This window comes from Nicotiana tabacum, chromosome 22 (genome assembly GCF_000715075.1).
Source record: "Nicotiana tabacum cultivar K326 chromosome 22, ASM71507v2, whole genome shotgun sequence".
Lineage (NCBI taxonomy): Eukaryota > Viridiplantae > Streptophyta > Magnoliopsida > Solanales > Solanaceae > Nicotiana > Nicotiana tabacum.
Window position 1 is genome coordinate 216224191 of NC_134101.1, and position 15867 is coordinate 216240057.

Here is a 15867-nt window from a genome sequence, read left to right on the forward strand (position 1 = left end):
AATTTGTAATATTGTTTGTTTTTGAAAATTATCTTCTGCTTGTCAACCAAGCAAAGTAATTTTCTAGGAAAACATTTTTTATGGAAAAAATTCTTTAGGAATACAGTTTCAATGGAGAATGACTTCCACCATTCCAAACACACTTGAAAAGTAGCTTTTTTGCACTGAAAGAAAACTGAGATTGTTGCTCCGGCATATTTGCTTAAGGGCCCAGTATGTTGTGTAGTGGTTGTAATGGCAAAGGGTTCTACTCTCTCAAGTCATACAGTCTTCCATAGGGTGATATCTCGGCATGTTGTAATGGCAAGAGTTCTACTTTTCCAAGTCATATAGTTCTGCCAGTGATAGATGATTCTAGCTCTGAAGTGCGACATAATCTTACCATTAGTTTTCAGGGGCTTGGGGGCAGGGGCAGGGGCAGGGGCAGATTCAGGATTTCAAGAAGATGGGCACATTATTACAGATAGGTGAATTGAGGATTTAAATTTGTCGGGTTCAACCTTTAGGTTATTACCATTAAATCCGTTGTATTTAGAAATTATGGGTTTAAAAATTTAAAATCATAGTAATTTTTCACAGAGTCGAAAATATTGAATTCAATTGAATCTGTCTGTTGACTATATGCTGCATCCTCTACTATTACTAGTTTTAACATAAATATTTGGTTTAATTGATTATAAAATTTTACAGTGACAAAAGAAGAACTAGAATTTCAATGTTTAGGACTTGGGGATTTTGAAAAATTAAACCAGAGAAAAAAGAAAAGACAAGAGAAGGCGCCGACATGGGAATTGAACCTTTGAGCACATTATTATACTTGGTTTAATTAGGGAAGGGGGCATGGGTGCACGTGAATCCATACCCTCCACATGGATCTGCCCCTGCTTTGGGTGGTGGGGTGGGTGGTGGTGATTATGTTATTCAACCTATCATTCATTTCGGCTAGTTCCCAATACCGGGCAATTATGCAAGGGTTGCCTCTGATGTTATGCCTGTTGAGCTACTCGTCATTGTCACTCTTTGTTGATGACATCTAAACCATGGTTATATGGTAAATTGTCCACATTAATATGGGAGCTGCGAAGGAATAAGTTCAGTCTGGTTCTATAAATTTAATTTACAAGGGCTTAAAATTTGATCACCATGTAAAATTATAATCTTACTATCAATTTTACAGAGTCTTTTGATGCTTTCATTTGGTTGAAGTTAGAGAAAACTACTTCTTAATTTGTTGAGTGTTCAGAAAGAAAATTATGACTAGATTTGAGGAAGGTATGAGTAACCCTTGATTTGAATACGTCAAATCCTCCTTAAATGATAGAAGAATTAATCAAAGTAAGGAGGGGAGAAAATTCCTTTGTATGAGGGTTTATAAAGACGTACTGAAGAATACATTTGAAAATTTTATGTGGTAGATTTGAAGGAGATGTCATGTCAATTTGATAACGGCAATGAGCGTCTTATTCGGCACTATACAGAATTCATTCATTCTCGAACAGTATTCTTCGTGAAAGGTGGCATGGGACATCTATCAGTGGCTGGAATCTTACATCCGAGCGAGTGTATTAGCAAGCATGCAGTATGTTGCATGACTCCTACTAGATATGATCCTGCAGAATTTGTCCCATCCACTTCATGCTAGTGATTTTTATAACAGCAACGACAACAAACCCAATGGACCCCACTAGTGGGGTCTGGGAGGGTAGTTTGTACGCAGTCCTTACTCCTACCCTTGGAAGGTAGAGAGAGACGGTTTCCGATAGACCCTCGGCTCAGGATATATTATTGCTTTTTATGTGATGTCTATTCTAATGTGATCAGTCCAGACCCATATGCGAACAAATGGCTTAATGTAGATAACTGAACAATACATTCTCCTGAAGACATGCAGAAGAAGTGAGGCAAGAAACCGAAGGAAAGAAGAAGAGAATTGGATAAACAACTAAGAAGTACACTGCATTTGCAAAATTACATCAAAAGCAGAATAGCGCGTAGATCATGTGGAAAGAACAGAGTGGTAGATCTAACTTATAATTCATGATTGCAGGTCATTGCTTAGCCAGTTGGAGACCTGCAGCTTGATCCTATCTACAGGGAACAAAATTGAGTGACAGATGTATTGGCAAAGAATGGAACTATGATGCATACATAGTAATAGTAGTACTAGTATTATCAAAATTTTGGAAGTTCCTCCTTTGTATGTTTTGGTTATTTTGGAGGCAAACAAACGAGGAACTCTGTATATATGCTAGGAGACTACCATGGAACTGTAGTATAATGGGTGTGCTTCTACAAGCATAAGTTTTGTACCAAAACTTTTGTTATTGTTAATAATAATATTAATATCCTTTTAGCCAAAAAAAGAAAAATAGCTTATGGAAAGAAGACATCAAGGACATAATTTTAATTGGATATGGAGATTGAACACTTTGAACAAAATAAAATGCCTTTTTCTCTTTATTTTCTATGTACCTCTATGCAATATTAAATTCAGCACATCAAACAGTTGATTTGGAGATAGAGGTGACGGAGGAAGAGTATCGCAAGTGGTATATTTCCAGAGCCTTGAGATCTTTCTTTTGCTATTCTCCGGCCAGATCTAGGTGTGACCATTGATAGATCAGAGGGTCCCCCTTGAACAAATTGTTAAAGGTTAGGTTACGGAAGAGTTTTACTTTGTACCGCCCGGAAGTCATATAGATCGAAATCCGGAGCGATAAGAACGAAAGGGTTGGTGTGGCCACAACTACAACTGATGATGGAGATGGAGTACTTGAGACCCTCTTTCGTTCGAGCAAAGGGTGCTTAACCTGAAAGAGGAAATAGGGGTTTTGCGTATCCACCGTACAAGCAAGAGCACGAGGCAGTGGGAAAGGAGAATCAAACACTGTCCCAACTAACAAGAGTAGGAAGCTAGCGTTTGGCCATAGATTCCCAAATTTATTTTGAAAAATCTGATTTGGGTGAAGTTTGGTTTGAAGATGAAATGTGTTTGGACATAAGTTTTCAAACCATATTTTACTTTTTTGTTGAAAAAAATATGAAACATGACTTATACCGACAAGTTCTAAAAACTATCACAAATACCCAACAATACCTTTATCAATAACATTTATTATATTATCGCAAATCATAGTCCTGAACATAAATAAATTTGGCACAAAATTATCATTTTTATAATGAACTATATAATACACTATCAGATAACCGAGAAGTCGAAGCAACATTGTTATAAAATAATAAAAAATATAAAAGTTTGAGACAATTTTAAAAAAATGTAATAGTGATATTTTGGGCAAAACCAACTCTTTAGCTAGTTTTGGAATTTGAATTTTGGGTTTTGGGAATTTGTACAGATAAAATTTATGGCCAAACATGCACTACTAGAAATCAGGTGATTTCCGTCCAAGAATTTCCGACCGAAATCGGTTGGAATTAAGAGTATTTGGTCGCAAAACACAACAAAAGTGACTGACAGCAAAAAAAAAAAAAAAATTAACTTTCCGACCGATTTCGGTCGGAAAATTTGTCAAATATTTGGTCAAACTTGTATATAATGTAAAAAATAATTATTTATTAAAATATTTCCAAATTTCCGACCGAACTCGGTCGGGAACTGATCAAATATTTGGTCAACCTTGTATATAATGTAAAAAATAATTATTTATTAAAAAAATTCCAAATTGCTTTTTGAATTTTTTGTTTCCCGCGCAAGACAAAAAATCGAAATAATTTTAACTCAATATTTCCGACCGAATTCGGTCGGAAAGTGGTCAAATATTTGGTCAACATTGTACATAAATAATTATTTATTAAAATACTTCCAAGTTTCCGACCGAATTCGATCGGAAACTTTGAATTTTTTATATATACTTAATTAACCAACCGAAAAAATTATAATTGAATATTTCCAACCAAATTCGGTCGGAACAATATTTACTATAACTAATATATATATATATATATATATATATATATATATATATATATATATAATGTTATATAGAATATAGCTTATAGTAATTAGTAAACTCTCTTTACCGACGCAGCAGTACCGACAGACTTTTTTCTGTCGCTTATAGTAATTAGTAAGTGTATTAGTTGTAATTAGCTTATAGATTGACATTACACTAAGTATAAGTCCTTTAGTAGTATCCTTAAGTAATGTTAGGTTTGATTCGACCGTAAATTAATAATTTTATTACGTAGAAGTGTATTAGTGACAATTAGCTTATATAAATTGATAATTACAATAAGCATAAGTGGATTTGCCGATGATTTATTCTAAATTCGTAATCACACTATCTAAATGTATAGTGTATGTGTATATATATATCTTAAATTGATAATTAGTGTAAGTAGAACTGCATTAATGGTATCCTTAAGTAACGTCTTAATATCACTAATGTTATATCGAATATCGCTTATATACTATACACTTAGTATATATAGAATACTATACTATACAATACTATATATATCATAAATTGATAATTACTGTAAGTAGAACTGCATTAATGGTATCCTTAAGTAACGTTAACAATTAATGAACTAGTGGTATCTTTATATAAGTAACGTTAGTGATTGATTAGCCGATACATTGATAATTATACACTAAATGGAAGTGTATTAATGATATTTGTGAGAAATGTTTGTGATTGTTTATCTTTAGCTTGATAATTAAAGTAAGTGAAAGTTTATTAGTGGTATCGTTAAGTAATATAAGTGTTATTCTGAAGTAACGCTAGTGATTCATTAGCCTATACATTGATAATTATATGCTATATTCGATATACTCTTTCTCTCTCTCTCTCTCTCTCTCTCTCTCTCTCTATATATATATATATATATATATATATATATATATACTATATATATATATACTATACACTTTACTAAAAAATAGTTGTTTACCGATGCAGCAGTACCGACGGACTTTTTTTCTGTCGCTTATATTATAGTAAGTGTATTAGTTGTAATTAGCTTATAGATTGACATTACACTAAGTATAAGTCCTTTAGTAGTATCTTTAAGTAATGTTAGGTTTGATTCGACCGTAAATTGATAATTTTATTACGTAGAATTGTATTAGTGACAACTAGCTTATATAAATTGATAATTACAATAAACATAAGTGGATTCGCCGATGATTTATTCTAAATTCGTAATTACACTACCTATATGTATAGTATGGGTAATTGGCTAATTGCAATAAAGTCTTGATTCTTGAACGTATGACTTAATATTGACTTGAGTAGAGAAAGAATAATCATTTGAGAGAAGGAAGAACTGTAATTTGAAATAAAATTTTGATCCATTGTTTATGTATGTTCCGTCTCACTGTTTCCCACATAGGAAATATGCTTAAGAACTTGCACAAGAGTATTAGCTAACTGATTTACCCAACTTGGAAAATATGCTTGACCACTTACAGTTGAGTGTTATGATGAGGACTATAAGGTCTTAATTGATTGATAGAATTAGAGCATTGCAAACAAATACGCTGTTTTTTAGCAACGATTGTGTTTCTTTTGATGGTTATTTAGTTATGCTGGGGGTTAATTACTTAGGTTCTTTTTTTAAATATTAATTGGTTGTAGATTGATGTACATGTTTGTGCTTTTACTCCTCTTTAAACTGTAGGAGTTTTGCTGAAAATTATTTTCTTTTTTCAAGTAATAAAATAAGGTCTGTTAGTGTAATTTGGATAGAATTTTCATTGAATGGATATGTAGTTTAGTAGTACTGTATTCTGTCAAATAAACAAATTCATATCTTACTACCCTTGTGTTAATAACAAATTCATATTTACTTTTTTCTTTCTCTGTTCTGCTTGTATTTGCTTAATTGTGTCGTTCACATACAAGTTGTGTTTCTTTATGTAGATGGATTATCGTACTTGGATGTATAATAGGAATTATCCTAATCGTCGGTTTTTGAGGGAGAAATTTATAGAAGGGGTTGAGGAATTTATTACGCATGCAATGTCACTTGAACCGTTTCTGATTGGAGGGTTGATTAGGTGTCCTTGTGTGAAGAGCAAGTGTTTGCATTATTTTGGACCAGAGGATGTTAAGACTCATCTTTATCAAAAAGGGTTTAAGGATAATTATTTTGTGTGGACTAGTCATGGAGAGATTGATGGTATCGATGGTGTATTCCATAATGTAGTTGGTCAAAATAGTAGGTTGGTGGGGAATAATGTTCAACATCCTAGATACCATGAAATGGTTGCGGATTCTCTAGGCATGCACTTCGATTTTGAAACCAACAAAAGTGTTGAACAACCTCCTAATGAAGAAGCAAAATATTTTTATGAACAGTTAAAGGCTGCTAGTCGTCCACTAAGACAAGGGAGTATGCACTCTCAGTTGTCTGTTGCGGTTAGATTATTAAGTATCAAATCAGATACCAATATTTCTCAAGCAGGAATGGATTCTTTCATTGGCCTTATGAGTGAACTAGTTGACCCAGATTTCAACATACCTGAAGATTTCTATAAGGCTAAAAGATTGGTTTCTAAGTTAGGACTCTCGTCTATGAGAATTGATTGTTGTGAAGATGGTTGCATGTTGTATTATAAGGGTGATGCAGATTTAGAAAGTTGTAAATTTTGTGAAAAACCTCGTTTTAAGCGGCTTTCCAGCGGGAAGAATGCTGCTGTGAAGTCGATGCATTACTTACCTCTTATTCCTAGATTAAAGAGGTTGTACGCATCGATAAGTTCCGCTCCTCATATGAGATGGCATTATGAAAATAGAAGGCCGCCCGGTGTTATGTGTCATCCTTCAGATGGGGAAGCTTGGAAGCATTTTGATAGGACGTACCCAGATTATGCTAGTGAACCGAGGAATGTTCGATTGGGTTTGTGTGTTGATGGTTTCACGCCATTTTCTGTTTCTGCAACACCATATTCATGCTGGCCAGTCTTTATTACTCCGTATAATCTTCCGCCTGAAATGTGTATGACTAGTCCATATATATTTCTAAATTGTGTTATTCCCGGTCCCCGCAATCCAAAGGGTTTGATTGATGTATATTTGCAACCTTTGATTGATGAGCTTAAACAGTTGTGGTATGATGGAGTTGAGACATATGATATATCAACTAAGCAAAATTTCAACTTGCGTGCTAACTTAATGTGGACCATTAATGATTTTCCTGCGTATGGAATGTTGTCTGGGTGGATGACTGCCGGAAAGTTAGCATGTCCTTACTGCATGGAAAATGGTAAAGCGTTCACTTTAAAACACGGCCGAAAGCAGTCATGGTTTGATTGTCATCGTCAGTTCTTGCCGGTTGATCATGAGTTCAGAAGGATGAAGAATGCATTCAAAAAGAATACAGTTGAACATGATTTACCACCTCCAATTTATTCCGGTGAGGAAATTTGGGAGAGGGTTCAGAACTTCACTAAAGTTACCGAGGCCCCACCTTCTAGATTTCTTGGATATGGTGTTACTCATAACTGGACAAAAAAGAGCATATTTTGGGAGTTGCCATATTGGAAGGATAATATTCTCCGACATAATCTTGATGTCATGCATATTGAGAAGAACTATTTTGACAATTTGTTCAACACAGTGATGGATGATAAGAATAAGACAAAAGATAACCCGAAGACTAGACTGGACTTACAAGAATATTGCAGGCGACCTGAGTTACATTTGCAGTATGAGAACAATGGTTAGGTGTTCAAGCCCAAGGCCAGCTACACATTCACTTTGGAACAAAAACGACAGATTTGTGAGTGGGTTACAAACCTAAAAATGCCCGAGGCCTATGCATCGAACATGGGAAAACGTGCCAATATGGTTGATGGAAAGCTGACTCATATGAAAAGTCATGACTGTCATATATTCATGGAAACCTTAATCCCTATTGCATTTTGTGGATTGCCTGAAAATATATGGAAACCCATCACAGAGATAAGTTTGTTCTTCAAAGACTTATGTTCTACCATATTAAGGGAAGAAAACCTATTTCAAATGAATCAGAACATTCCTATTATCAGTAATAAGCTGGAGAGGATTTTCCATGTGGTTTCTTCGATGTGATGGAACACCTGCCAATTCACCTTGTACACAAGGCGCGACTTGGAGGCCCGGTTCAATGCAGGTGGATGTATCCATTCGAGAGGTAATGATCAAACCTTTATTTATTCTTGTAATTTTCTTTAACGTTATCGTCTAATATGACAATGTACAGGACTATTGGCAAGTGTAAACGATTTGTTAAACAGAGGAATAGGATTGAAGGATCCATATGCGAAGCCTATCTTGCAAAGGAAACTGCCCATTTTTATTCTTACTACTTTGACAGTCATGTGCCATGTGCTAGAAATAGGCCCAATCGATACAATGTGGTAATTGAGATTGATCCATTATATCCACCAATGTCCATATTCAATCAACCAGGCCGAGGTTCTAAAGATCGAGCACAAAGGGGCCTAACTAGTATAGAGTACAAATCAACTTCAAATCATGTGTTACTAAATTGTCCAGAAGTTCAACCCTTTCTTAAGTAAGTGTTGACATAAGATTAGTTTACACGGACTACTATTTAATTTGGTTGATGCAACTAACAAATAATTTTCAACGTGTCACTCAGTGACTTCGTGAGTCAATTTGTCATGGTGTTGTATATTCTACATTTGAGGCATGGTTTAAAGAGTGTGTAAGTGCATCTTACATACTTTCTCACATGTTATTATACATACTTGTGAATATACTTGCTCACTTGTGATTTATTTAACGCTACATGTAGGTCAATAATCCAAACAACGGTGTTAATAAATTTTTGCAAGATATATCTTGGGGACCTGCACCTACGGTTACGACTATGTCTAAGTATTGTGTGAATGGTTACAAATTTCACACCGAGAAATGCTCCAAGTATAAAAAAAGCAATAACAGTGGGGTATGTGTCAAAGGTGGTGAAGACAACCAGGATGGGGAAAATGATTATTATGGTGTGATCAAAGAGATTCTAGAATTGTCATATTCAGGTTGGCCATATAAGAAGATCATACTTTTCCGATACAAGTGGTTTGACCCAACACCTAGAAGAGGTACAAATGTACACTCGCAGTACAACATAATTGAGGTTAATAAAAAGAAGGAGTATGATCGTTATGATCCTTTTATAATTGCAGAAAGAGTTAGGCAAGTGTACTATGCTCCATATCCATTGCGGAGGGATAAGGCTGATTGGTTGGTTGTAATAAAAACAAAGCCTATTGGTAGGGTGGAAGTTGAGAATGTACTAGATGTTGCTTACCAAAACGATACCTTAAGTGTTAACCAAATGGTAGATGACCAGTTAGAAAATTACTTGGAGTATCCTCAACACATATTAGAAGAAGTCGATATGGAGGAAATAACAATCATAGAAAATGAGGATGAAGAATCACCTAATGAAAATGAAATACGTGAAGAGGAAGGATTTTCAGACGAGGAAGGATACGTCGACGAAGACGACTAGCATGTCAGTTTTTTCAAGCGTTCTTAACTTATATAGATTTATATTCTCAATTCTAACATTTTCTTTAATTTATGCAGATGGTCGGTAGGGGTCGAGGTAGGTTTAGGAAGGATAAAAGGCCTACTGATTATGATAATGGTGCTACACCCTCGCTTCCTTCCACTCCACACTTTCATCCCTCTGCTGCCGATGGTCCGCATCAATCTTCTAGGCACAAATCTATTCCACCACATCCATCTACTCATTATACTACCCACCATTCGCCCGTCCAGCAATATTATCACAATTCTCCGCCACAGGGCTATACCCCGCTTCCTCCTAATGATCCTACCAATAGTTACATAGGTGCATAGAGTTACCAGTCACAGGGCCATGTGATACGCCCGTCATCTACTCCATTTGATTCATCTCCAGCCGGATCGCATCCATCTAGATTTCAGACGGCCGGATCGCAGCAGTGGTCTGGATCGGAGCAGGGGTCTAGATCTGTGCAGGGATGTGGATCGGGGACGTCTTCAGGGACCCCATCTCCCTCTCCATAGGGTTCGTCTCCTAGCATTTCTAGACTCTGTCTTCGAGATAGTAGCACTGAGCCAGATGCACCCTCTTCTGTACATGCTTCAGATTCATCGGAGGATGATGATTCGGATGATGTGCGTTATGATCATTACCATAGGATAATCATCAGGCCTGAAGGCAACGGGTAAGATTTATTTATTACTTCTTTTTTTTTTTGCTGAATTATAATAGCTACTCTTATTTATTTAATGTAATTGCAATGTTGCAGGTTTATTCCTAATAATCATGTTACAAAGATAATCACTGATATACTTGTCTCGTTGTATTTAACACCCTATCCGACTTGGAGTGACTTTCCAGATAGTCTCGTGCAACAGATGTTCAACCAATTTAAGGTTTTAATACAATTCTTATCTATTTAAGTGTTATATTAACAATATTTTCATCTAACGTTACTTACTTTATTTGCAGACTAAGTGTTCCTGGGAGGACCAGTATAACCGTGAAATTTGTAAAAATTGGGAGTACAAATGCCGTAAGAGACTCTCTGATTCCTTCAGCACCGCTCGAAGGGTTAAAAAGAGGCCTTCATGGGTTCTACCGCATATATGGGTGGATTTGGAGAAGTATTGGACCACCGACAAATTCAAGAAGCAGAGTGAACAGGGAAAGAAGGCCCGAGCATCTGAAAAGGGTGGCTCCTTGCACTGTCTGGGTTCAAGGAGCATGGGGGATACGAGGAGACATCTGGTAATTTCTTAAAATATTTCAGTCTATTTTTATGGAACTATATTTATATATCTCCCAAAACTTTGGAATATCACGGCAAGTTGGCATTTCAAAAATACACACATAACATACAATACTTATACTAAATGGGGTTGTTTTTATTAACTACATAATTATATATTAACTGTAGAATTATGTGACTACCATATTTATATTAAATGAGGTTGTTTTTGTTCTGCTTCCTTGCTTAGAGAAATATATATATTGCCAAACAAATACAATACAATAACATATAAGTTTTATCTTCTACCAACAAAGAAACTTAGGTTATAATAATATTTGTTGTTTGGGCTGGCACTATATAACACACTCCTCATTTGAATTGTTGCTTAACACAAATTGGTAAGTGTTGGTTTCTTGACAGTACACTAAAAAGCATGAAATTTGTTTTAATTAGGTTTAAGATGTTGCTTTATCTATTATTAGATTTCTATTTAATGTATTTTTCATGTTTATAAGCGCTGATGTTCATGAAAAATCTCTCTTTCAATTTGAGAAGCCCTGGTTCCAAATTTGTTGAAGAATCATATTTTAATATGTTGTTTATTTTAAATGAGCAAATTCATGTTGATAGGAATTTGTATTCAACAGCACAAAAATCTAAAATCTTGAAGAAAATTATGAAGACCACAATTTTAGAAGGGGAAAGAACATAGTACTGGTTAACATACAACACAAACTAATTAGAGAATATTGGAACTAGAACACAACCTTGGAGTTGTATGGTCAAACATTATATAGACTAACCAGCTCTAGGCTATCAAAAACCAAAGTTTTTTTCAGTGAAGCTCAAGTGGACTCCATATAATCCCAGCTTCATGTTGTATTTTTTATTCTATGTTTCTCTCAAGAATCTAGTTACTTAAAAATTCCCATCTCTTAAATTGCACTCTGCTTTTACAACAAAATACGTGTATTGCTATAGTTTTCGTTAACATGTTTATTATATTTGTAGGGAAAAAAATTGGGGAGGAAGATGAGTCATGATGAGTTCTTCATGGAGACTCACATCCGGAAGAAGAAGGCACCGACAGATCCAACTAGATGGGTCGAGGACCGGGCAGAGACTACACATGTAAGTTTCATAACTACTATAAATGTTTCTAATATTATATAGTTAGTAATTTTCTATCTTCTAAATAAAGGGTCGCTACAAGATCAATTTGGAGGAGTACACTCAGAGCTTGCCACTAAATGAGCAAGGCGAGCGACCACCCATTTCAGACGAAGAAGAGAAGAGGATATGTTTGAGTACTGTCGGTGGTCCTAAAAAGGGGATAGCATACGACCTTTCAGATAAATCGTTTCGGCGCTACATGGATGGATTGCAAGGTATAGGGACTTCCGCCCAAGACGAGGCGATTGATAGTTCGGCTATATCGTCCATGGAAGAGAAGATTGCAAAGCTGACAGCAGAGCTTGAAGAGACCAAGGCTAGAGAAAAGAAGAATTTTGATACCCTTCAAGGTCAGCTAGAAAGGAGGGACAAACAATTTGATCTCCTTCAAGGTCAGCTGGCCAATCTTCTTGCTTGTGGTGCTTTCCCCATTCCCCGGTCTCCTCCTCCTTCCCCACCTGCCGGCGATGAAGGTCCTAAGACATTACATGAAGATGGTGCTACATAAAAAATTCATTGAATGTTGTGCATTGTTAAACAAAGTTGTGAACTTGTCAATATTTTGTTGTTGGTTATTTGAATGATGATTATATTGTTATTGAACACTTTAGTAGTTGTTGTTGTGGTTATTAGTTGTTGTGGTTGTGGTTATTAGTTGTTGGTTAATTGTTGTTGTTGGTGGCTATTAGTTATTTTATTGAGTTTTCATGGTTGAATGGCAGCAATGTAAGCTGGCATTATAGGATGTATGTTGGTTTAAATTGGCAAGGAGTGTAGCTTAAAAAGAGCCTTTTTCTGCCCAGTTTTTACCCAGAGTTCGGTCGGAAATTATTTTTTTTGCCCAGAAATTCGTAATTTCCGACCGAATTCGGTCGGAAATTATAAATTTATATTTATTTTTTAAATAAATTAACAATTTACAAATAATTATTTAATGAAATAATATTATTATTTTTTAAAAATTTCGACCGAATTCGGTCGGAAAACTAAAATTAAAAATAACTAAATAATAATATTTTCTAACTGATTTCGGTCGGAAAATAGAGTTTGACTGCCAGTCAGCGCATTGGATTTTATCGACCGATTTTGGTCGGAAATTTTCGACCAATATTTTCCGACCGATTTCGATCGGAAATTTGCGACCAATTGCGGTCGGTCTGCATTTGCGACCATTGTTTTTCCGTCCAATTAAAAACGGTCGAAATTTGGTCGGAAATTATCAATTTCCGACCGATTTCGGTCGGAAATTTCGGTCGGAAATCACCTGATTTTTGATAGTGATGTATTTTTCAAAAAAAATCCCAAATATATCTTGAAAAAATCTATGGCCAAACGGTCAGATTCCAAATTTCTTTTGGATGGCCTCTCATACTAGTATACCAACAGCTCAATATCTTTTTGATATAGGAATTACCAATAGCCCAACCTGTCAAGTATTTGGCTTGGAACCTTGAAAACATCAAACACCTTATGCTGAAATGTAAGGTGGCTATAGATTTCTGGAATAAAATGCATTATACTCCAAAAAACCTTGAGAACCAGTATCACCATATGGCTTGCTTCATGTGGGTGAAAGACAAGAGCAGCTCTAATCATAGTAAAGAGTGATCTCAGTTGGCAGGATGTTTTTCCATTTGGAGTATGGTACCTATGGTTAAATAGGAATAACAAAAACTTCAAGAATAATGATATTTCTTATTTGTGATACTTACTGAAAAGGAATAGAATATAAACATTCCCTTATAGTTATGACAGTTAGCCGTCAAAGTAGTAGATTATGTTAAATGAAAAGATCGGATAAGAGTACCTGAACTCTAAGGGAATTAGTATTTAAGTCTTGATGGATAGAATTATTCAATATCTGTATTGATGGGAGATAACAAATACTTTGTGATAGGTGTACGCAAGTTGACACAAACAACACAATTTAACAAAAAGTAACCTAGGTGCTAGCAACCTCACTTACAACTTACAAGCCATAAAATTTGTTATTCATGACACGAGACATATTTCACTAGAGATAAGACTGAATTTTGCTAGCCTATGACTACAAGTATTATTCTTCCTATCAATAACTATAACGAAAAATCAGACTGCTTTAGGTGATTTATTTTCATATGTTCAAACTTTGATAGACATAGTTATCCGATGCCTTACTGGTAGAAAATAGTATGTGCCCCGTAAAATTAGAGTCAGTTAGAAATTTTTACATACCTATACACTATTGGAAACTTTATTACCCTCCCTACTCAAATTTTATTTTAATTACATCCTATATACAAATTTACCAATTATACACATTAGGAATTAAATGAGTATCCCTTTATATTAGGAATCAATTATTTCACATCCTTATTCTCTCTCTCTCTCTCTCTCTCTCTCTCTCTCTCATATATATATATATATATATATATATATATAATATCTCCGTCTTTCTCTATCTCTCAATCCCTAATCCCAGTAATGTAGAGCAAAGGAAAAGAGAACAGCAATTCCACCATTGACAGTCATTAAAAAGTTTTGAAGCTTTAAATTCGAATTTGGGTTTTCAAAAAATATTATTTGTTTGAATTGGGTGTTGTTGCAAATAATTGGAAAATTCTCTCTACGTCTCTCTCTATCTCTCAATCCCTAATTCCACTAATATAAAGCAAAGGAAAAGAGAGCAGCAATTCCACCGTTGACAGCCATTAAAAAGCTTTGAAGCTTTGAATTCCAATTTGGGTTTTTAAAAAATCATTATTTGTTTGAATTGGGTATTGTTGTAAACAATTGGGAATATAGTTTGGAGTTTATATCTCAATTTTGAGGGTGTTTTGGTGAAGATTAGACTTGATTTTGGCTGAGTTTCAGATTGAAACTTGAAGAAGAAGACATGACATACATTATACTTACGAAATTGTAGTAAAATTATAAAAGAATTTATTCTGTTGTTTATATATATATATATATATTATTTAACTATTGTATGAAAGTTGAACAATATTGTATAAAAATTGTATGATATTGTAGTTGTATATAATTGAGTATAAATAATGTATGAAAATTGTTGATAAGTTGTATAATATATAATTTGTTATATGAAATTTGTTTTTACTATGTATAAATCAGATACAAAATATACAAAAGATGTATTGTATAAAATTTGTATAAAAATTGTATTTACGTGATATGATATTATAGTTGTATATAGATGAATAAAAATAATATATGAAAATTATAGATAAGTTGTATAGTATATGCTCCAAGTGAAGTGGATAGAGGAAGTACGTTAGAATTTAGAGGGATTAAAAAAAAATGGTGTAACAAGTAACACGGCATAACATTAAATTCATTCTAGCAAACACGTGTACTAGGATAGAAACTACGCTTTATTTTTATTAATAAATTAATAGAAAAAGACAATCCTTTTGGACAGTCGTAACTGCTCTTTATAGATTCATTGTAACCTATAAACTAGCAGTTCGTTTTCTCTTCATTAGATATTTGGGAAGATATAGTTTGTGATATTTACGACAAAGTGCACACAGAGCGTGAGAGCAGTAATTTGGATTTTGCGGCCTATAATTTATTGGCGTCGATGGTGAAAGCAATGTGTAATAGTTGAGCCTCTACACTTCAAAGAGAAAGAGGATTTAACACTAATTATGGCTTAAAATAGGTAATATACAACTAGAAGGAGTCTTATTGAAAAAGGAGTGGAGAGAAAATAGGAAAAAGATGTAATTAAATCCCCTAATTTAAGACACTAATAATGGATTGCATATAATTTGTAAGTAATCTTTATTTATGGGGGTAATATACAAATTATAATAATTTTGGTAAATAAGTTTTAACTATTGTATAGGAATGAAAAAATCGGGAGAAATTCAAAAATAGCCAGATTTACAACTGATCGTTCAAAAATAGTCCAGTTTCAAAAGTAATCGAAATTTAGCCACTTTTCATGTAAAGATAAA

The 15867-nt window shown here is 34.4% G+C and overlaps 1 protein-coding gene across 1 annotated transcript; it reads left to right on the forward strand.

Annotated features, from left to right (window-relative positions):
* Positions 1-11540: 11540 nt before the first annotated feature.
* Positions 11541-12574, forward strand: LOC107792510 (uncharacterized). The gene is made up of 2 exons (XM_016614731.2): positions 11541-11866; positions 11937-12574. The coding sequence occupies exons 1-2, from the start codon at positions 11768-11770 to the stop codon at positions 12414-12416; spliced, it is 579 nt and encodes a 192-aa protein (XP_016470217.2). The 5' UTR covers positions 11541-11767; the 3' UTR covers positions 12417-12574.
* Positions 12575-15867: the final 3293 nt, after the last annotated feature.